The sequence below is a fragment of the Cydia pomonella genome, chromosome 18, assembly GCF_033807575.1.
Source record: "Cydia pomonella isolate Wapato2018A chromosome 18, ilCydPomo1, whole genome shotgun sequence".
Lineage (NCBI taxonomy): Eukaryota > Metazoa > Arthropoda > Insecta > Lepidoptera > Tortricidae > Cydia > Cydia pomonella.
In genome coordinates, this window is record NC_084720.1 from 4,418,203 (window position 1) to 4,441,755 (window position 23,553).

The 23,553-nt window shown below is 44.8% G+C and overlaps 1 protein-coding gene and 1 long non-coding RNA gene across 2 annotated transcripts in view; both read right to left on the reverse strand.

Moving 5' to 3' along the window:
* Positions 1-212: 212 nt before the first annotated feature.
* LOC133527975 (uncharacterized) lies at positions 213-1,107 on the reverse strand. Its single transcript, XR_009800930.1, has 3 exons — positions 1,006-1,107; positions 792-925; positions 213-335 (listed from the first exon to the last, which is right to left on the reverse strand). It is a non-coding gene; the product is annotated as an uncharacterized LOC133527975 (long non-coding RNA).
* Positions 1,108-1,205: 98 nt separating this feature from the next.
* LOC133527881 (uncharacterized) overlaps positions 1,206-23,553 on the reverse strand; it is a 95,006-nt gene continuing 72,658 nt past the window's right edge. Inside the window, exons 2-23 of the mRNA XM_061865076.1 lie at positions 21,172-21,265; positions 14,799-14,926; positions 13,889-14,100; positions 13,165-13,245; positions 10,823-11,110; positions 10,364-10,491; positions 10,058-10,135; positions 9,062-9,154; positions 7,272-7,432; positions 6,580-6,689; positions 5,789-6,002; positions 5,429-5,579; positions 5,185-5,326; positions 4,477-5,016; positions 4,275-4,442; positions 3,951-4,097; positions 3,103-3,753; positions 2,918-3,064; positions 2,574-2,720; positions 2,230-2,376; positions 1,886-2,032; positions 1,206-1,688 (exon numbers count right to left, since the gene is read on the reverse strand). Of these exons, the coding sequence (XP_061721060.1) occupies positions 1,206-1,688; positions 1,886-2,032; positions 2,230-2,376; positions 2,574-2,720; positions 2,918-3,064; positions 3,103-3,753; positions 3,951-4,097; positions 4,275-4,442; positions 4,477-5,016; positions 5,185-5,326; positions 5,429-5,579; positions 5,789-6,002; positions 6,580-6,689; positions 7,272-7,432; positions 9,062-9,154; positions 10,058-10,135; positions 10,364-10,491; positions 10,823-11,110; positions 13,165-13,245; positions 13,889-14,100; positions 14,799-14,926; positions 21,172-21,265 (4,457 nt within the window). The remainder of the gene's footprint in view (positions 1,689-1,885; positions 2,033-2,229; positions 2,377-2,573; positions 2,721-2,917; positions 3,065-3,102; positions 3,754-3,950; positions 4,098-4,274; positions 4,443-4,476; positions 5,017-5,184; positions 5,327-5,428; positions 5,580-5,788; positions 6,003-6,579; positions 6,690-7,271; positions 7,433-9,061; positions 9,155-10,057; positions 10,136-10,363; positions 10,492-10,822; positions 11,111-13,164; positions 13,246-13,888; positions 14,101-14,798; positions 14,927-21,171; positions 21,266-23,553) is intronic.

A 23,553-nucleotide genomic window follows, 5' to 3' on the forward strand; every position in this document is an offset into this window, starting at 1 on the left:
TATAGTATAGTGATGTACCTGCAGCCCCAGCTCGAAGGCGGCGTGCAGCAGGTCGCGGTGGTGGTGCGGCGCGTCGGGCGGCGCGGCGTGGCGCAGCGCGTCCTGTGCGAGCCGGAACAGCTGTGGATACTAGTATAGTATAGTATAGTGATGTACCTGCAGCCCCAGCTCGAAGGCGGCGTGCAGCAGGTCGCGGTGGTGGTGCGGCGCGTCGGGCGGCGCGGCGTGGCGCAGCGCGTCCTGTGCGAGCCGGAACAGCTGTGCCGCTGAACGCACGTGCCGTTGTGCGGCGGCTAGCGCTGCTCGGAGGCGGCCTGGGTTGCCTCTTGCTGCGCCTGGTACATGATATATTGGTGTTAGCCTTGCGTATTAGTGTTTTCTGTGTGATTATTAAAATATTTCGAGCAAAATAATGGTTCTTTATAAGGGTGGCTGTAAAGTGAAGGTGTGTAAAGATTTGGCAAATGTGATGCTAGCTGCCATACGTGCTCACCGTGAGCACTGTATGCACGCTGATTATCATTCTGTGTAATGTACCTATGTAAACCATTTATTTGCGACACAATTACCAGATCCAGACCAGATACCTCTAGGTAGCAACTATAATTTTTCAAAACACCTACAGTGACAAAATTTAAGCTATTTTGACTAGCGCGTATTTCTCATTATACAAGTTTTTGGTTAAAGTTAACTAAGTAATGCCCTGTTTTTTACTTTTGAAATTTAATGTTGTAGCTAACCTGCTTCCAATGACATATTTGTCAAAAATTCGGCCTGAGCGTCAAACATACCTAAAAGCGCACTGGCGAGAGCCGCTTGTTGCTGCTCGGCGTGCTGTAATGTGTGCCACGCGCCAGCACCGCCGCCTGCCGCGCCGGTCCCGCCGGCGCTGTCTAACGCATACGCCTCTTATACCATTGGTAATCTGTGAATAAATAAACAAACATCAATTATATAATTTATAGAAAACACGGATGAACGGGGATACAAGTAACAAGGACTAACCTCATAGCCCGCAGTCCCACCCTGTACGCTAACTCTGGCTCGGCGGGCAGCAGCGCCAGGAACAGGAAGCGCGCGAAGGTGTGCGCGGGCGCGGAGCGGGGGTGCACGCGCGCGCCGAGGCAGGAGGAGGGGCCGCCGTCCAGCAGCGCCGATACAAGTAACAAGGACTAACCTCATAGCCCGCAGTCCCACCCTGTACGCTAACTCTGGCTCGGCGGGCAGCAGCGCCAGGAACAGGAAGCGCGCGAAGGTGTGCGCGGGCGCGGAGCGGGGGTGCACGCGCGCGCCGAGGCAGGAGGAGGGGCCGCCGTCCAGCAGCGCCGATACAAGTAACAAGGACTAACCTCATAGCCCGCAGTCCCACCCTGTACGCTAACTCTGGCTCGGCGGGCAGCAGCGCCAGGAACAGGAAGCGCGCGAAGGTGTGCGCGGGCGCGGAGCGGGGGTGCACGCGCGCGCCGAGGCAGGAGGAGGGGCCGCCGTCCAGCAGCGCCGATACAAGTAACAAGGACTAACCTCATAGCCCGCAGTCCCACCCTGTACGCTAACTCTGGCTCGGCGGGCAGCAGCGCCAGGAACAGGAAGCGCGCGAAGGTGTGCGCGGGCGCGGAGCGGGGGTGCACGCGCGCGCCGAGGCAGGAGGAGGGGCCGCCGTCCAGCAGCGCCGATACAAGTAACAAGGACTAACCTCATAGCCCGCAGTCCCACCCTGTACGCTAACTCTGGCTCGGCGGGCAGCAGCGCCAGGAACAGGAAGCGCGCGAAGGTGTGCGCGGGCGCGGAGCGGGGGTGCACGCGCGCGCCGAGGCAGGAGGAGGGGCCGCCGTCCAGCAGCGCCGATACAAGTAACAAGGACTAACCTCATAGCCCGCAGTCCCACCCTGTACGCTAACTCTGGCTCGGCGGGCAGCAGCGCCAGGAACAGGAAGCGCGCGAAGGTGTGCGCGGGCGCGGAGCGGGGGTGCACGCGCGCGCCGAGGCAGGAGGAGGGGCCGCCGTCCAGCAGCGCCGATACAAGTAACAAGGACTAACCTCATAGCCCGCAGTCCCACCCTGTACGCTAACTCTGGCTCGGCGGGCAGCAGCGCCAGGAACAGGAAGCGCGCGAAGGTGTGCGCGGGCGCGGAGCGGGGGTGCACGCGCGCGCCGAGGCAGGAGGAGGGGCCGCCGTCCAGCAGCGCCGATACAAGTAACAAGGACTAACCTCATAGCCCGCAGTCCCACCCTGTACGCTAACTCTGGCTCGGCGGGCAGCAGCGCCAGGAACAGGAAGCGCGCGAAGGTGTGCGCGGGCGCGGAGCGGGGGTGCACGCGCGCGCCGAGGCAGGAGGAGGGGCCGCCGTCCAGCAGCGCCGATACAAGTAACAAGGACTAACCTCATAGCCCGCAGTCCCACCCTGTACGCTAACTCTGGCTCGGCGGGCAGCAGCGCCAGGAACAGGAAGCGCGCGAAGGTGTGCGCGGGCGCGGAGCGGGGGTGCACGCGCGCGCCGAGGCAGGAGGAGGGGCCGCCGTCCAGCAGCGCCGATACAAGTAACAAGGACTAACCTCATAGCCCGCAGTCCCACCCTGTACGCTAACTCTGGCTCGGCGGGCAGCAGCGCCAGGAACAGGAAGCGCGCGAAGGTGTGCGCGGGCGCGGAGCGGGGGTGCACGCGCGCGCCGAGGCAGGAGGAGGGGCCGCCGTCCAGCAGCGCCGATACAAGTAACAAGGACTAACCTCATAGCCCGCAGTCCCACCCTGTACGCTAACTCTGGCTCGGCGGGCAGCAGCGCCAGGAACAGGAAGCGCGCGAAGGTGTGCGCGGGCGCGGAGCGGGGGTGCACGCGCGCGCCGAGGCAGGAGGAGGGGCCGCCGTCCAGCAGCGCCGATACAAGTAACAAGGACTAACCTCATAGCCCGCAGTCCCACCCTGTACGCTAACTCTGGCTCGGCGGGCAGCAGCGCCAGGAACAGGAAGCGCGCGAAGGTGTGCGCGGGCGCGGAGCGGGGGTGCACGCGCGCGCCGAGGCAGGAGGAGGGGCCGCCGTCCAGCAGCGCCGATACAAGTAACAAGGACTAACCTCATAGCCCGCAGTCCCACCCTGTACGCTAACTCTGGCTCGGCGGGCAGCAGCGCCAGGAACAGGAAGCGCGCGAAGGTGTGCGCGGGCGCGGAGCGGGGGTGCACGCGCGCGCCGAGGCAGGAGGAGGGGCCGCCGTCCAGCAGCGCCGATACAAGTAACAAGGACTAACCTCATAGCCCGCAGTCCCACCCTGTACGCTAACTCTGGCTCGGCGGGCAGCAGCGCCAGGAACAGGAAGCGCGCGAAGGTCGTGCGCGGGCGCGGAGCGGGGGTGCACGCGCGCGCCGAGGCAGGAGGAGGGGCCGCCGTCCAGCAGCGCCGATACAAGTAACAAGGACTAACCTCATAGCCCGCAGTCCCACCCTGTACGCTAACTCTGGCTCGGCGGGCAGCAGCGCCAGGAACAGGAAGCGCGCGAAGGTGTGCGCGGGCGCGGAGCGGGGGTGCACGCGCGCGCCGAGGCAGGAGGAGGGGCCGCCGTCCAGCAGCGCCGATACAAGTAACAAGGACTAACCTCATAGCCCGCAGTCCCACCCTGTACGCTAACTCTGGCTCGGCGGGCAGCAGCGCCAGGAACAGGAAGCGCGCGAAGGTGTGCGCGGGCGCGGAGCGGGGGTGCACGCGCGCGCCGAGGCAGGAGGAGGGGCCGCCGTCCAGCAGCGCCGATACAAGTAACAAGGACTAACCTCATAGCCCGCAGTCCCACCCTGTACGCTAACTCTGGCTCGGCGGGCAGCAGCGCCAGGAACAGGAAGCGCGCGAAGGTGTGCGCGGGCGCGGAGCGGGGGTGCACGCGCGCGCCGAGGCAGGAGGAGGGGCCGCCGTCCAGCAGCGCCGATACAAGTAACAAGGACTAACCTCATAGCCCGCAGTCCCACCCTGTACGCTAACTCTGGCTCGGCGGGCAGCAGCGCCAGGAACAGGAAGCGCGCGAAGGTGTGCGCGGGCGCGGAGCGGGGGTGCACGCGCGCGCCGAGGCAGGAGGAGGGGCCGCCGTCCAGCAGCGCCGATACAAGTAACAAGGACTAACCTCATAGCCCGCAGTCCCACCCTGTACGCTAACTCTGGCTCGGCGGGCAGCAGCGCCAGGAACAGGAAGCGCGCGAAGGTGTGCGCGGGCGCGGAGCGGGGGTGCACGCGCGCGCCGAGGCAGGAGGAGGGGCCGCCGTCCAGCAGCGCCGATACAAGTAACAAGGACTAACCTCATAGCCCCGCAGTCCCACCCTGTACGCTAACTCTGGCTCGGCGGGCAGCAGCGCCAGGAACAGGAAGCGCGCGAAGGTGTGCGCGGGCGCGGAGCGGGGGTGCACGCGCGCGCCGAGGCAGGAGGAGGGGCCGCCGTCCAGCAGCGCCGATACAAGTAACAAGGACTAACCTCATAGCCCGCAGTCCCACCCTGTACGCTAACTCTGGCTCGGCGGGCAGCAGCGCCAGGAACAGGAAGCGCGCGAAGGTGTGCGCGGGCGCGGAGCGGGGGGTGCACGCGCGCGCCGAGGCAGGAGGAGGGGCCGCCGTCCAGCAGCGCCGATACAAGTAACAAGGACTAACCTCATAGCCCGCAGTCCCACCCTGTACGCTAACTCTGGCTCGGCGGGCAGCAGCGCCAGGAACAGGAAGCGCGCGAAGGTGTGCGCGGGCGCGGAGCGGGGGTGCACGCGCGCGCCGAGGCAGGAGGAGGGGCCGCCGTCCAGCAGCGCCGATACAAGTAACAAGGACTAACCTCATAGCCCGCAGTCCCACCCTGTACGCTAACTCTGGCTCGGCGGGCAGCAGCGCCAGGAACAGGAAGCGCGCGAAGGTGTGCGCGGGCGCGGAGCGGGGGTGCACGCGCGCGCCGAGGCAGGAGGAGGGGCCGCCGTCCAGCAGCGCCGTCGCCACGCGCGCGCCCACCGCCGCCGCCGCCTCGCCTTCCACGCGCTGCAGCTGGCCTATTAGTCGCTCCTCCTGGGAAATAAAAGGTTCATTGTATTAAATATAATGAATATTTGTGGAAAAATTAAAGTGTGACAACAGGCAGTCTTGACATTTAAGAGAGAGCTACATTTTCTTAATCTCAATTTTATTGCTCAAAATGTTGAAATATTTTCATAACCAAATATTTTGAAATATTACCTGCTTGCAGTACCGCTCTTGCGCGTAGAGACCACTTGGTAACATTCGCTGTAACCCCAATCCTAATAGGGCTGCCTCTAGCGCTAGTGCCAAGTACGTTTCTTCGGGGTTCTTGCTGCCTGCTACGGGTACGTGCTGGTATCTGATAAAATAAGGATAGTGGTCAACAAACAATTATATTTGAATGTCATTATCATCGCATATCACATAATTATTATCATTTCACCCATTCATCATTAATTACCTAGGAGGCAAACCAGTATTCGGCTCCTCGTCCAAGTACGTGTGGAGGCGAGGCGAGGCGCGCTGGTCGTCGGGCGCGAGGCACGCGTCCGCGAGGCACTCGTACACGCACCAGATCGCCTCCAGCGTCCAGCCCGTCCAGCATAAGCTGTCTGGAAAGGAAATTAGAATTTAATGTAGGTGGAATAAAATGGAGTATTTCAAAGGCATTATGAGAATCAAAAATTCTAATTGGTATAAGAGAGAAGTGGTTTCGTTTAGAACGAGCCCATTTTCATATTTTTATCGGTAGTTTCCGCAAATTTTGTATGAGTCCAATGTTTGTTGCTGGGGTGACAAGCATCTCGTCTCGTTCGCTCACCTCTCCCTATACACCGGTGCGAGTGCGACAGCGCACACGTGGGGCCGCCCGTCAGACACGCGCCCGGGTCCATGTGCGCGCACACTTGGGACAGCTTGACCCGCTCCCCGCACGTGCCGGGGCAGGCGTCCGGGCCGGGGCAGGCGGGCGTGGCGCCGCCGCTGGACGAGGCCTCGCCGGCGCCGACCTCTTGCCATCGCTGTTGGGCGACCTCCTGTGGACGTGGTTTCTAAGTTAGCATAATTATCTTTGTCACCAGCCTATACTCGTGTACGTCCCACTATTGGGCACCTGAGCATTTCCACAAGAGAGATAAAGTAAGCATAGCAGAACAAGTGGTTGTATAAACGTAGTGGTTGCGAAAGTAACACGCTTTTAAGGGGGTACTTTGCATTCATCAATTTAGAAGAAGCCACCTTTATAATTAAAGATGTTATGTGTAGAAATACCAATACATTGGCATACATCTCATGGCGACCCTGCCGGGAACGCCTAAGCTAATTATACGATCTCAGTGAGTATCCAGAAGTGTCTAAGGAATCTGTACAGCGTTCACATAGGCCACTTACAATACTCACATACGTTTGCATTTGCGTTTGCATTTTCGCCGAACCCCCTGTTCGAAGTAGAACGTCCAGTCACTTTGTACACTAAAGCCTTGGCCACAAATAGCACGCTCTACGCTGATGCGTTAGGAGAAAACGAATATGGCGGTCCGCCTCAATGTCGAGCGTTGATGTTCGGAGCGAGCATTCCGTGGACCTCGGGTTAGAATGGACTAAGATACTGACCTGTCGATGGCGCATGGCCCTGGCGGCGCTGACCGCTAACCGCAGCGCCGCCGGCGCGCGCCCGTGTGCACGGAGCGCTTCTATCCGCGCTCCCACCACGGGCAAGTGCTCTGGGGACAAATATAAAGTTTTACTTCTAATTACGTATTATTATTTTTCTAAATAGGGCCCGAACGCGGATATATTTGACAGTTCGTTAGTGGTTATTTAAGAAAAAGGTTTATTCTTTATAATCTACATTAGGTTTAGCTATTAAATTTGTTATCTTTTACAGTTGTTATACTCGGATAGCAATTCATAGTATTAAGTTTTATATATAATATTTAACACATAGGAAACTATAGGTCTACATAAAAAAAAATTTTAGCTGGTAGCTTATTTACTTACATGTTTTATAAGACTGTTTATTTCGAAATAAAAAAAAAAAAGAAAGTGTTCAAATCTCAAATTACTTTGTCACAATTTTACCTAATCTACTTCTCGTTTGATATCTTTTAATATCATTGTGAGAGACTTGTCAGGGCTACCATGATACGAATGATACGATCTTATTCCGAATATACTATTACTTATTCTATTTATCGACAAACTCCAGTCCTAAAGTAAAAATGTATCGGGAAGAATTGTCACATCAACATTATCATTATCGTTTTCTATAAATGATTCTCACTCGTAAAGAGAAGTTTACTCACCGTGCCACAGCGGTTGTCCAAGGTCGTTGAACTTAGGGTAAGGCTGGTGCTTGGTGTTGGATCCCCCCGGCTTGCCCTTCTCGCAGTCGGCGTACTCGTCGCTGCCGAGGATGTTCTTGAGGTGCTCATTCTCCCAGGATATGTCTACAGCGTCCAGCGCTCTGAGAATAGAAAATAGTTACTTAGTCATACCAAGTCATACGTCTCTTTGATTGCTTCAGAGAGGATTAAACTTCTTTGAATTTGTAGTAATAACTACATAAGTTTTCATACTAACCACACTTCATATAACCCGTTCTACATGTTCACTCCGGTGTATGTTATTTGTTCGAAAATATGACCTTAAAATTTGACAGGTCTATCTTTTTTTCCCAACAACCACTTTTTATTCGCTACAAATTTCAGTCCATTAATAGTACATTACGATACAAGTGCGAAAAATAGGAAATTCGAAACACGAGTTGCTAACTACCTATTCGCACATGTATCGTACAACGTTTTACAGTACATATGGCCCTTTAAATGTTCGACACAGTAACGTAATATGCTAATTTTCGCACTAGTGCGGTAAAGTAGCACCATATGTACTGTAAACTACATTATGCTACACAAACGTTAGGTACTACTTACTGACTACCGTGAAATGGTGATATATGATCCAATTTAGTGAAATGACTTAACGTCTAATATATTCAAATAGAATATTTCTATGTTATTATATATATTATCAGATAAAATTGAATATTGAATATTTTGAATTGCTATGTTAGCCATAAAATAATCTTCCTTTTGGCAAGGCCATTAGGCTACAATTTGGAGCACATTGGAGTAACTTATTTGCGCCCATGAGTAAACTATAGGTAGGTAGGAGCAAGAAAACCCCAAACAGTGGGTATCTTTTGCTCCTTATTCATTGCTTCAGATATATGTATATAATAGTACCTCATGGCGACGATTTACCGATAAAAATATGTTAGATAAGATGTTCTGCTCAATATCAATACATCTGAATATTTGATATAAAAAAGTTTAAAAAAATATTCAAAATTTCCTTTAAGTCGAGCAAATATTGGAGCAAATTAACATCATTTTACGATACTAGACCAGACGGCAATCCTGACATTTATTACGTTCGCGATAAAAGCGAAACATCATGTTTCGGGCGCTTTGCACTCATCTCCTATGCCCCGGCCTATATGATAATGTACGATAATTTAATACAATCAACACACAACTGTTTGTGGAGACCGGTCTGTTTAAGCTTACACGGGGTACAGGTTATGTTAAAGTATGTAACTTTACTTTTGAGTGACATTAACGTGAGACACTTCATTCGGTTCTTGTCTGTTTTAATTTTTTTGTCTTTTAATTATTTATATAAGAATTCAAGCCTTGGCGACCCTCTACATCTCTAAGGATAATTTAATATATATTTTTATATTTTATCTCTGACACTTAGAGACTTATACATCTCTAAAGAATTTTAGTATTTTATGGTTTTATTTTTTTATCATAGTTTTTTTTGTGTAATTTGACATTTAGAGACAGTATACATCTCTAATAAAGTATTTATTATTTCATAGATTCGATATTTGTAATTGTTTTTTTTTTTAATTTATTGTTTGTAAAAATGGACATGTAAAAGTGCCCCTGTGGCCTATTTGCTGAATAAATGTTTGATATTTGATATTTGAATCAATACAAATAAAATCTATTTATCCATCTATTACTAACCTATTCCAGATGCGTAAATCGCTGGAGTTCTACAAATGGTAATTGATTATATTTACTTGTGGAAAACTGTTCGCGGCGTCAGCGATGGCGCCGGCCTTTGGTTGTGAAGTCTTAATCTCTTACTGGCTCTCCTGTATTCACGTTCATAACTGAAACAAAAACATTAGTGTTTTTTATTTTTAGATATTGATATCTCAGGCCTGAGGCTGTATGTTGAGCAATACAATTTTCGTCAGTCGCGACACTTCTAGCCTCAAGTAGTAGTACTGATAATTCCGTTACCCGATGTTTACTAATTACTAAGAAAATAATAAGCGTTTTATTAAAATGCAAAATGTATCGAGTGAGCACTCTGTGCTTAATTAAGTTACTTATTTCTCTATACTAGAACTAAGCCTAGTTCTATGGGATTTGGCTGAAAAGGCTAGATCCGAGTCATATATTAAAAACAAACATTTGTCACTATTAGTAGGATTGACGGCACGGATGATAGGGAACCCTATACTACCGTCACCTGTAACGGTATCATGGTCGCATTTTTATCACCTGTCACTATGCCCGTCACTTTCGCACTTACATACTTGTTAGAACGTGATAGGCATGGTGAAAAATGATAAAGAGCCGACCATATTAGCCCTACTGTAAAACGTTTTCGATCCGCTAACTCTATTAAAAATGGACTACTTTCAGTTCCAGATCTCACATTTGGGCTAATTGTTCTTATTTTTGATTGTACAAATTTATAATTCAGTGGATCTCGTTACTGACTGCACAAAAATGAAAAAAGTTAGAGTCAAACTAAGATAAGTTGGCAGCGATTTTGATAGCCCAGACGGTGCACGTGTTATTTTAAACGACAAACTTCTATGAAATGATGACGTTTACTTGACACTTGCATCATCTGGGCTATCAAAATCTTATCTTGGTCTGACTCTTAATTGTCTGTAAGCTACGGGTAGGTGGTAGACGATAGACACTTGAAGACCCGGATAAGATGCTTTTTACCTAAATATTAAGAAGGTTATAGACATATATTAAACGTAAGTACTTACTTATTAGGTCTAGGTTCTTCATCGGAACTCTCCGAATGGGAATGCATTTCTCTCCTTTGTCTCTCTCTATGTCTTTCTCTGCAAAAAATATAAACACTTTTAGTCCATACATTTAGATGTATGATAGAACGAATCATTCTTGGGTATAATAACGCAAAATTAAAAAAAAAAAAACAATAATTGATTCTGCAAATAGGCCTCAAGGGCTCTTTTACAAGTCAATACAACATTTATAGTAACATCAACAAGTTTTGATGGTTAAGATTAACAATAATAGATTAGTAGTATATGTTTGTTAACAATTACCTGTCCCTCTCCTCGCGCTCCCGTAATCTCTCCCTGTCCCTTTCCTCCCTGTCACGATGTCTTTCTCTGTCCCTGTCTCTGTGGTCTCTGTCACGATCTCTCTCGTTTCTTTCCCTTTCTCTCGCATACTAAAATGATAAAACAATGATTTTAGCCAAGCGATTTATTCAGAAATATTTATCTCAATCGGAAATAAATTTTAACAACTGGTATTCAATTTGTGTTCATGGACTTGGCTAAGGCCTTCGATACTGTCGCGATTTCCATTCTTCTAACAAAATAGGATGCTCTATTAAGTAAGTTCAATGTCCGAATTACGACTTCTTTTCTATTTTTTCATGAATAGCCAGCAAGTAATGGAGATTTCAGAGTACATACGCAGAAATACACATAACTATTTTGGCGTTCCACAGGGTAGTATTATCGGGCCTAAGTTGTTCATAAGAAAAGTCAACTCACCAATGGAAACGATCTGTAATCCGGATCCTCAGTAGGGCACACCTCCACCGCACTCCACTTTTCCAACAGATGCCTCCACTGTATCCTGTGGTGCTTGTTGCTGCCCGGGTCCAGCACTATGCTGACCCAGAGTGCGCCTAGCTGCTCCCACAGTTGCCGGCACTTTTCTGTCATGGGGGTGTTCTGGTTCCTCCAGAGGAGGAGACGAGGGTCGGAGAGGAACTGCTCAGTCATGAGCATTAGCATTCGAGGGCCGTTGGAGTCTTGGGCTCGGAGCATTTCTCGTACCTGTGGAATTATAATTCTGATGAAAAGAAACTCCATTTGGTGAAAATATACCCATGTTATAGGCGGGTTAGTTAGTATCCTTTTAGTTTCTAACAAAGATTTATTTATTTTTGACATGTTACACAAAAAACTAAAAAGAGGTCTTAGATAGATTTGTGCTTAGAATTTTGACAGCAAAACGTACAGACAGCAAAGTTATTAGCTTAGCATATCTGCATATAAATATGTATACAGTTCTAATGGTTCTGCAATCTGTACATAGCGCTGTACCACAAAACATGGCACCATACAGCCCCATCTGCTTCAGCTGTTGGACATTTTTTTCTAAAAAAACATTTCTACTATAAGTAACTCTTTGGTATTAAGTTTGTGACTAATCCATTAGAATTTTAATAATAAAGCTAGAACCTTTAAGTAAATTACTAAAAGTACTAATCCCAACTGTATTGCATCGTCAACACAGTTAACTGACAAATATGACAATCCTCAACCTTATTACCAGGGGTCGGACAAAAAGTGCGGATGACGTAAAAATGACGTACTTAATCTTGCACACAGGATGATGTTTGAGTTTGTATTTAAACTTCCGTGTGACATGTAGTAACAAAGTAGTATTAATGAAGTAACAAAATAATCGTAAATAAATCCATGGAATTAATAATACAGGTGGTAGGGTGATGTAGTGAATAAAATAAATTTCACGAAACTTGTTACCATAAGGTATAATTATTTGAAATTAGTTAGAACAAGTCTGTGGGATCCTCAGATAAATAGGTTTAATAGTCAAAAGTGGGAACAGTAGGTAAGATTAGCAGTATACGTGTTTGTCACGTACCTCCAAAAACGGAAAATTGCCACAATATTCGAGTAAAGATGACATTTTAGAGCGTTTTCTTATATATTAGTAAATATAAATTTTAGCTAAATATAATCGTGAGGATACAATAGCTAAACAATAACGAAGTTAATTTATTGTTCAGTCAGCGTCAAATACTTCGTAGCAGTCAAAGTAGCCAAATAGTTCGGTACACCATATATTTAGTATGGTGTACCGAACTATTTGGCCACTTTGACTGCTACGAAGTATTTGACGCTGACTGTTCATCTGTACCCCTAGTGTAACTAATTTCGACAGCGAAACGTGACGTACGCGTTTGCGTTAAGTGTCATTTTGTATGAGATTTTTGACTTTCCAAAACGTCCCGCTTGGCGCGCTGTTCAAAAACCCATACAAAATGAGACTAAACGCAAACGCGTACGTCACGTTTCAAAATCGAATTTATTTACACTAGGGGTACTGATTGACAATGTGTCAGTCAAAAACGTACTTACTCATTTCAAGTGGCGATATCGTTTAATAAAGAGGTCAATAAAGAGATTGATAAATGATACGTGATAATTGTTTATGAAAATCAAAAATACTATTTGAAATCATCCTATAAGTGGTTTGACGTCATTGGCACTTTTTGTCCGACCCCTGCTTATTACAAACACATAAGGTCCATCGATAGTCAAATTTAGTGTTGCTGTTACCTCGTGACAGCTATTACATTCATATAATTATCTAGTAGTCTTATCAGATGCCGCACGAGAGACACTTATACGAAATGACTTTACTACTTTGAGTAAATTCCTTGTGGTTCTTAATCGTTTTTCCCATCACATTTGTGTCAATTGAGTAGATAAAATACTTGTCCTATATGTCATTGAGATGGCGTTAGGCAGTTCTTAAATCAGATTGTTGGTCAAAGGCAACTCCTGGCGCTAGCATCGCGCCTTCTGGTTGGGTGCAGTCCTTGCCTTTCATTGGCTAATGACTTTCCTTAATGTTGGCGCATTGGAGATGAAGGGCTGGCATTCTCATTCTTGGCTCCTTGGGTGAGCAAATGTTGCCATAGCGCGAACAACTGTCATGAACATGCTACCACGTAGTCCACGTAGAAAAGTACGAAAATATCGTTACAGGGATACAGGGTAGCAAAAGCAGTAGTCTTTTGGTACCCTGTACCGATACGATTACTTTATTAATAAGAGAGAACTAAGTCGATAGTTACCTTAGAAAATAATGAATTAAGTTGCTTGTTTGCATTGTAATAAGTCCCCTGTAGTAAGTACGCCCTGACTTGCTCGCACACCTGTAATCAAAACAAATACGAATTAAAATCATTACGACGAATTACACAGAATTTATTTTTATTAGTTCACTCTTTTCCAGGCATAGTACGATTTATAGACCACATTCGAACCAATAGAATTTCAACTTTAGTAATCCGATTTAAGGTTTAAATTAGATTGCACTTTCGAGATATGTGACTTATCTTCAGATTACGAGTAATCATCGAAGCTGGATTAATTGGAATGTATCTGGATTTTTGGGGAAAACCTTGTAGATTGGTGCGGCGTGAAAAAAGGTAAAAAAGTCGCGAGAACAAGATAAAGCTCATATATGTTACTCGTACCTAGTCAAGCCATAAAAAAAATCAACTGACACCTAATGTATCAAAATTAGCTCAGAAATCAGTAAGTTATTATTTATGAACGCCTTTCTTCGTAATGTGCAAAAGAAAAATTTAAGATACTAGGCTTCAGGGTTGCTGCAATACAAGTAAAAATAGAGTAGGCAGTAAAGATATTAAACCTGTAGGGTCTCGTTCACAACTACACGGCTAAATAAGTACCTATTGCTCATCCAAATACCAAGCTTGATGGGCGTTTGATGGTGGTCCAGTTACATGATCTTTGTTAACTATGGTATTAGTTTACTACATAGTTAAGTACCTGTTGCTCATCCAAATGCCAAGCATGATGGGCATCTGGTGGCGGTCCAGCCGTAGGGTCCGGAGCACCACAGATCCTGTTAATAGCCGACCGGGCCTGAAGGACCTCGTCAGCTAACCGCTGTGCTGTCGGCAGCACCTCCGTGTGGTGCTCGGCGATAAGGTACTGGACGAACTTTTGGAGCTGCTGTCTGTCCATTTGGAGGAGGGTTTCTGAAAAGAGGGGAAAATATATTGTAATGATATTGATCGAATGTAGTTTTTATACAGGATAAAACAGAGGTAAATATCACTCAAACGATGCCGCCTTTGGCCTGTGCTCTATGAAATGACGCTACTTTTTGATATTTAACACATACCAGTGAAAGAATAAGGATCAAAGTTAAATGACGTTCTTAAAGTTTTAATCATGTGTCGAGAGATGACAGTAAATTTACTGTGGCTACAAAGTTTTCTTTGACAATCCACACATATTTCAAATTCTCGTTGGTCGGAACTCTTTGTTTTTACTGCAATTCACACTGCGTAAGTAAATCTATTTCTCGTGTTTAGTGACATAATTTTTTTTCTGTTAATTAAATTGTGTACTTTAGTTTTATCCTGTTTGTAATGTAGGTTGTAAATTGTCTGTTCATGCAGCATTCAAATCAACGTTTTATCTATACTGTATATCTATCTATCAGCGCCAAACTGGTACCAGAAGATAGCTCCTATTTAGAATGTCACACCAGTGGTCTTGTATGAAACCAGTAGCCGTACCATGAGTACTCGATCGCAGTCTTTCTCGCTCGATGATGATGCGATAGAGAGGGAATGCAATCAGGTTCACACAGTCGCCAACGTAAATTTCAAATGCCAACTGATACCAGACGATATCTTCTAGTTTGTCAATACTGTTGATCTTGTGTTACCTGATATGGGCACTCGCAGTCGGACGGAATCTGCGTTCCTGATGCGGTACAGCGCCAGCGCTACAACGTGCTGGCACCAGAAGATGTCCCGCGCCTCGCAGCTGCATGTCACACCGGTGATCTTGCATCTGTGAAAGAATAAGGCAAAATAAGTAAAACTACAAACAGATTTTTATGTGAGGGATTTCATATTAATATGAATTTATCAAAGTCAGTAGTTTCGTTTACATCGAATAGAGGCTGAGGTATGAATATATTATGAGACGCGACGATGACCATGTTATCGAAAAGGCGCTGGCCTTCCAGGACACCAAAAGAGGATCAAGGCACAGGACTGCTACTTGATGGTCCATCGTGTCCAAGGATTAAATTCGCAGACAACCCAAGACCCAGGACAGACGGTCCTGGAGTATGAGAATGAGGTGAGCCGATCGAGATAAAGGCAAAGGAAAAGAAGAAGAGAATGTCAGTTTATTGTGAGATCATTCGCGCCAATTTTTACGTTTGAACAGGCAATGTAAAAATTGTATCCATAAGACAAATATGGGTTTCAGACAGTAGTTGCTGAACTGAGCGAAGTGTCTGGTGAGGGTATTAAGAGGAATTCCTAGTTGCGATTTTTCCATACAAACGCTCTCGACTGATTCCTCCCTGGATTTTTAACCTAGAGCAGTGATTTTTTCAAATAAGATCAATATCATCAATATCTGTGCCGCTATGTTTTGCTTTTTTGGATTATTTTATTTTGAAGAAAGATACAGCGCCTCGAAAATCGCAAAAACGGCTAAATTGAATTGGCTGTAAAAAAAGGCACAGTATACAAATATGACAAAAAATATCCAAAAAATCAAAACATAGCGGCATAGATTATTTCTTCCTCTTGCAATTTCCAAAATTTCATAATGATTAGTTGCGTTTTGGAGGAGGAAACAGTCGAGAGCGAAACCTCGATTTTTGAGTTTTTTGCGAGTGAATTTCGGTCCGAGCTGCAGTTGTCCTTATCGCACGAATTGGAGGCGGAGACAGTTTCTAAATATACGTACACAGAAGGAATAGTGATGGGCATAACATCCTTATTAGGGATTGCAGAACCGGTACTGTTTTAAAGAACCGGGATTTCCCGGTACTTTCGGAACTGGTCTAATTATTTCATTATTTTAAATAAAACGACAGCATTTTGCGATTTGACCACCTTTCGTGTTATTATTTAATAATCACATTTTCTTTTATTACGTAGCAGGCAATTTTTTTTAGAAATATAGTATTTTACATTGCTCACACTTGTGCGTCACAAGTAAAAGATAACTACTTTGATGTTTGCCACTAATCTACTACTACTATAGCAAATTTAATGAAATTACATTGACGAGGGGATTTATATATAAGTATCGCAGTCGTATTGTATAATCCGCCGTATTACATTACGGCTAGCCGATATCAAAATAAGGGCCATTTTGAAATGCGGCGGTTCAACGATTAAGGTATGTTGGGTAAATACCGGATGCGGGTGAAGAACGTAGGACATTCATTTCCCCCTAATTTGGCTTTATTTTTTAATGTTGACAACATTGTGTAAGACGCCATTTCATTGCGCCTCGACTGTCAGTGTCCCCGCGTCGCTCAGGGAGTCGGGCTTGTGCTATGTGCAATCACAGAGAGCAAGGTAAATTTCGCGAATTCTTCCTTCTATCCGATCTTCGCTCTGTAATTTATTTTGCGTATTGTGATGAAACTGTGTTTGTTTTTGTAATTGTGTTAACAGACCTAGCACTGCTGTAGACCGATATCCGATCTTGACCCTTCCAGGTAAAGATCGGACCAGAAACAATCAGATCTTTACCTATTTAAAAAACAGCAGTGATTATCAAACTTTAAATTTTCTTCAATTTACCTACTAACCTTAATTATCACATTTATTGTTTTCTTGATCACACTTTCGTACCATTATTTTTATCCAGTACCACTACCAGCGCGACGGTTACTGACAATGTAATTTTTTTAATTTCCGCAACCCAAAGGTTGCCTTTTAGCGATAAGACCGCATGTTGTTTACCTGTGCTTATGTGTATGTTTTCTTTTGTATTGTTTTCTTTTATTGAGGTGTGCAATAAAGAGTATTTATATTGTATAGGGATGATGATACATGTTGAAATTTATAACAAAATCGAGTAAAATAGATAGCAAATGAGCAATTTTTCGCAATAAAGTACCTACACATACGGATGCATATGTAGATGTGCACGCATACATACATTGCTAGTTTCGGATACAAAATAGAGATAGGGCTTCGAAATTAGTTTCCTTAAAATGCTTCAAGAGGGCTCTCTTTTCCTATATATTTAATTATTTACTTTACTCTTTACATACGATCCTTACATTGTATCAAAAAAAAAAGATTGTATATCAACTATATATTGCAAAATTAAACCAACAAAATCGCAATGTTAATTATTTTCCATACTTCAAGATGGGCTTTCAGTGACCTTGACCTTTTTAAAGAACTACTTAGTCTTTTTGATTTCTAAGTTTGATTCTTATTTTTTTGGCGACCTTCATTAAAAATGACTGGGCACGATTATTTTTTATTTTGATTTTTGTCCCTCCTACTTAAGTACTTAATATCTTCCAGTACATTCCATTCAATAAACAATACATTTACACTTTCCCTAAACCTGTACAGTTCACGAAATCTTAAATTGTCAAAACTTCGCAACGTATCTATTATTTTAGTGGTTTTTTTCTATTACTTCGGGTAAACCTTACAATAAGTAGTTTCTTAGCACATTATTTACTTATCAAATTGCCTTATGACATAGGTATCAAAGTTTGAGAGCCACAATTTTACCAATTTTTGTATCAAGGTTAAGATCGGATACAAAAGGGTAGACACCGGACCTATTTCTTTGTGATACCTTATTCTCTTTCCATTAGAAGCAACTTTTTTTCACCATCCAATGTTCTCCCTTGATGGCAAAACACTCGTTACCCTAAAAAAAAGTATGTCTCATCTTTACACAGGTACAAAACTAAAACCGTTCTATATTGAAGATTACCAAAATTCAGGCCGAATCTACGGTTATTATTTAACGATTCGCTACGTACTTCAAGAATCTTTCACGTGTTGAGATCTCGAAAAAACATTTTTTCACGAGTTCTCTCAATTGGTCCCAAAATTGTCCGGCATTATCCCAACGTACTTTACCCAGATTGTCATTGCGATACGTTCTTCAATAAGGCGGCCTAAGTTTAGCCCCATCGTACTACAAGTTAAATAGATTGTAGTTTAACCATAGGTATATTTATACCTACTTACAAAATTTCACAACACACCATGATCACTCCCAACTTACTGATACGGATAGGTACAGTCAAGTGTAAAAATCTTACTCAAAAATATGTCCCATAGCATCTTATTCCAGTGTAATAAGAGCGTAGTAGGTACCATATTTATGAGACGATTCTTTCGATACATATTTTTGCACTTGACTGTACAACGACAACCGAAGCTGAGGCATCATTATTTTTTGCAGTTTTTACCTATATGGTAATTAATATCAATCAATCAATCAATCATTTATTATTTCGTCATCATAGGTGTAAAATACATTTAGTACAGGTGATAGGGTGTTTGGTATTAGGGTGTAATAGATACAGTATAATATAATAATGAAAAACAATATTACGTGGTAACAACAAAAACAACTTGCGTCGGGCAGCGCAGAATAAATTCCGTCTGGCTCGCGGGCGATGTCGACGGAACGGCGCGCAATGAGCGAGCGCACGAGTCTCGCGTCTGTGTGCGCGCACTCACACTTAGATAGCTCCGGCTCCCGCCCACCGCAGCGCGACAGAAACATAGCTTCAAAAATTCGAGATTTGAAAAGTTGCTCAGCTAGGAATTGCTCTTAAAAGTGATGATCGCGATTGATGTGGCAAAAATTTGAACTTCCGTGGTCTCTAATTTCTATACAAAATGTTTTGAACAGTCCGTCAACAAACTGTGGAACTGTCGCTTGTGATATTTCCGGACTGATACAACCTTCAAGAAAAGACCGTACACCCATCTTAAATGCCGGCAACGCACTTACCACCCCAACCCTCTGGTGTTTTTTTTTGACGGAGTGGGAATGCATTTATGCACGGTGCGTGGGACTCGCCGCTCCTTTCCCCTCTCCTGGCAATAGGAGGGGAGAATTTGGCCCTACCCACTAAAGCCCCCTAGTTCTGCGGTTGTCCATGGGCGACGGCAATCGCTTACCAAAAAGTCCTTCAAAAAGTCTGAGATTTGCACAGAAGAATGCTGTTCTGCTGTGCAATTCGTTTCTCCGTTAGGTTAGGTTAGTTTTTTTGCTGATCTACGTCGGCATCTACACTGGCTCCCCTTAGTGACACACCGTATCGCAGCCACGAGTAAGCGTATGCATATTGCATAATAAACTGTATGTAGTGTACTGTAACTGTACTGTATGTGTATCGTTTAAATGGTACCCTTTTCATACTATCTAATATTTGTTTGTCAAATAACTAAGAGATCCATAGCCGCCAGCCGGGCACCAGTAACGCGCACACAGTAAGTTGGAAGATAACGGTACACGGTCACGGCAAAGGAAAGAATAAGTATTACGACTAATGTTTATACATTGACCGTTGTATTTTTGCCTCGGTCTTTCGTGTCACGTTTCTCACCATCGTGTCGCCTACGGAGTGACTTGGTGCATAATAAACCAAATTGATATTAACCACCACTTTCATCCTAATTTCAAAAGGCGTTATCAGAGCACCCCCTTCACGCCTATCGTAACTCAGGAATAAACGATGAAACTTCTCAAATAAGAATTTCTTTGCGGAAGTAAAACGTGCAGGTTCAATATTTTACCGCATGAAGTGTCTGTAAGCTTAGCATGGTTGCATTTTTGCTGCGTGCGATCGTGCTGAGCCCACTGATTTAGAAAACTCAAGGTTATGTGACTATTCTCTGCGGTGGCAGCATGGTTGCATTTTTATCACCTGTCACTATGCCTCTCACTTCAGCACTTATATACTTGTTAGAACGTGACAGGCATGGTGACAGGCGATAAAACTGTGACCGTGCTACGGCCATAAGGTAGAAGTACTAGTGCTCGACGCTGCACTAGTACTCGACATGGGCACTTTATGTCAAAGTGACAAGGATAAGTTCGAATACCGAAAAATCTTCGTTGTTCAAATTTAACCTATATGTCCATGAAATAAAGTGCCCATGTCGGTGACTAGTGCAGCGTCGAGCATTAGTACTTCTACCTTAAACTGACATCAAAACCTAATTTTCTAACTTTATTTATCCTTATAGACAAAAGAGACATACAACGCTCTTCTTTTTGCGTCGGGGGCTAGAAACAGAATCCATCATGCTAGTACGTCCCGTACTAACTACAGAAAGGCAAAAACAAGCCGCAAAGAAATACTAATTTCATAAATGCAGCAAATCTTTTCAAATCTCGCGTCCGCCATAAACGCTAACAAAGAACAACATCTATTATGTAGCCAAAGTTTCGTATTGTAAAGGCATTGACTGCCTTTAGTAAAAAGCCTGTATTTAACAATGGCTAGGCGCTTCTGACCCCTTTATGTTGTGTTCTTTCGTTTTCCGTTTAGCACTTTACGGTTGAGAGGATTTTTGGTTTTAGAAAAGTAATTGGGGCCTTTTCGGTCCTATTTTTATTATAGTAGAGTTGTTAGTTGCTGTTAATTGCGATATTTTACTTAAAACTTTCAAGGTTTTCACTGTTGAACACCTTAAGATATGAAGAACTTCTGTTGTGGACTGTTTTCTGTTCCAAATACCGTTAATATTTTTTTCGGGTACCTAGAACACAGATTACGATTATTGGCGAAACAAACCCCAGAAGGGGCTTAAAATCTGTTTCTCCCAATACACCTAAGTCACAACCAACACTTAGGTTCCAGAATCCATAATTTTCAGGAACTAATGGGACCACTTTTTTCTATAGGTATGGTCTAATTGCCTAATCTATGGTTATTCAATAGGGATATTAGGGACTTGCTGAGCTGCGGTGTACTTTAAGATTTGTCGTACTAGGCCCATGAATATTAAGCTTTGACACCCCATAGCCGAAAACTAACCGCGACGATCGGCTTTCCCCGGGCCACTGGCCTTAGGGTAAATCTTCTTCTTCTTTGTCATAATATTTTCATTATAACTGAGGGACATGACGACAATGGACACTCGGACAACCGCTCTATATTGGGCCAGAGTCAGTAATGTGGCTTTCGTCTGACGTTATTCTGTCTGCCCAAAGCGTGGCCATATCTACGTCCGTATACGCTTGCTTCTTTTTAGGGAAATATGTCTGAAAATTGGAAAGAAGCTTACCGGTCGAAGGAGACAGTGACCCTGTACAGTCGTTCGGGCTCCGAACATGGCGGAACCGCCGCCGGCGCACGCACCACACCGCTCAAGTGGAAACCTGTTAACAAACACCATCTTGTAAGTACTTATTAATTGCAAACGTCGATTAAAATTATACTGAAAGGACCTTTTTTGGCTTGCTTTGATTTGTTGTATTGTAAGAGGTCCCGAATAGCCTCGAAATGGGTACGCGGGGAATAGAGTTCTATTAAGACCCCGTTACTGAGCACGCAACTAAGCAAGAGTTCACTCTGTTGACCAGGTAAGCCTTTATAGGGCAGGGGAAATATTTTCCCACCGGATTTGGAACTTTATTTCAAAGTGATAGGGCTCAAATTTTTTAAAACATTAATTTTGTTTATTCCTTGTACCCTTAAAAAGGGTTAAGGGACAAATGCAGGCTCCTAAATGCCAACATAATGCATGCTCGGGCACTTAATAAGGCTACTACCTCTTATTTGGTTAACTAGTAAAGTTTTAATTAATAAATTAAGGTTTTATTATATTCCCGCTATATTTCCTGACCGATACGACCTTCAAACCTTCAAGAAAAGGGGGTACTCCCATCTTAAAGGCTTGCAACGCCGGTGATTGCTCACCATCAGGCGATTCATTTGATCATTTACCTCCTATATTATAAAAAAAACGACGATATTGTTGTCTTCCTAAGTTGACTGCTCCAGACAAAAGCCAGATTGATGTCATTTCTCCATAATCATTTTCTGTTATCCATTAATACTTTTATTATGTTTCTTGATATTATTAGAATACATTTTCATAACGTAGAGCTATAATAAATAAATAAATAAATATTATAGGACATTATTACACAAATTGACTAAGTCCCACAGTAAGCTCAATAAGGCTTGTGTTGAGGGTACTTAGACAAGGATATATATAATATATAGATATTTATAAATACTTAAATACATAGAAAACACCCATGACTCAGGAACAAATATCCATGCTCATCACACGAATAAATGCCCTTACCAGGATTTGAACCCGGGACCATCGGCTTCGTAGGCAGGGTCACTACCCACTAGGCCAGACCGGTCGTCCAATAATTCCAATAATAATTATCTGTTTATTACCAAAAAAGGACCGTTTTAACTAGGTCACCCTTAGAATTAGAAACCTATTGACCTAGCCCAGTTTGGCAAGTGGTGCAGTAAATCGCAGCGCAATCGCAGCGACTGTTCTGTCGCAACGACACGCATCAACAGCGCTTCACGCTTCAAAAATCCACTATTGTATACTATCAAGTTATTGACTATTTACTCGAACACAAGTAATCTATGCCCACGACATACAGGGGGCCTAGTCAAGTTGACAATTGTACATCGACAAACGCCAAACGGACAGAAAAAATGTATCTAGCTGAAATGTCACGTGACTATTTCCATAAGTACATTATTTAACTCTGTGAACGCTTTATGTCATTCATAAACATTAAACACAGACATCACTGAAACGCCAAGATCCCGGGCGCAAGGGAATTATTGTAAACCTTAATGGTAAGTGTGAAGGTTACTTTGAAAACGTCCGCCATAACTCCTATAGGTGTCCTTGGCGCTGTGGGCACGACAAGTAACGACGACTTAAGGTGTTCTTGGCGTCCAAAAGGTTAAGTTTGGATTGGCGTTTTGTATCAACGATTGTAATCTTGGTTAGAGCTCCATAGCGTAGCGTAGTTATCTCTCTCTATTACACTTCGATATTAGTGCGACAGAGGCACAATAAATCCGTGGCAGCCTCGCTGTCCGTGACGTAGCGGAGAAGCTCCAAGAATATCGTTTGTCGCAGGCCAGCTGACTATGTAGGAAACATATGCCTTCACCCAGCCCTTGACGGCCCCCGACCCTACGGCAGACCACAAAAAAGCGATGGCTCGATGTCGTGAAAGCGGATATGAGCGTATACGGGCTCACACGAGAGGACGCCCAGGATCGCGCAAAATGCAGCAGGATATCGCTAGGTAGAAGAAGAAGAGAGACAGTTCCGTTCCGTTTGCTCGGCTATGTCTACGCACCCTGGTGCATCGTGGGCGTAGATTACGAGGGCCGTAGCCAAGATGACCGTATATAGACAAACGCAAATCGAAAAATTAAAACGTATCGAGCTGACAGAGAGGACGAAATTACTACGAGAGTTAATATAAAGTAAGTACCTAACTTTACGAAACTATCGATGCCCAAAACGAAAAACATTACCCAAGCACTATTCCGGTCACAATTTAACGACTCTGAAGTCAATATTTACCAAATAACCGATTGGACGCAGACGCCTTTGAAAATATTAGCGCGCAGTTTATGGGCTGTGACGAGCTGCAAAACCATATCCTGT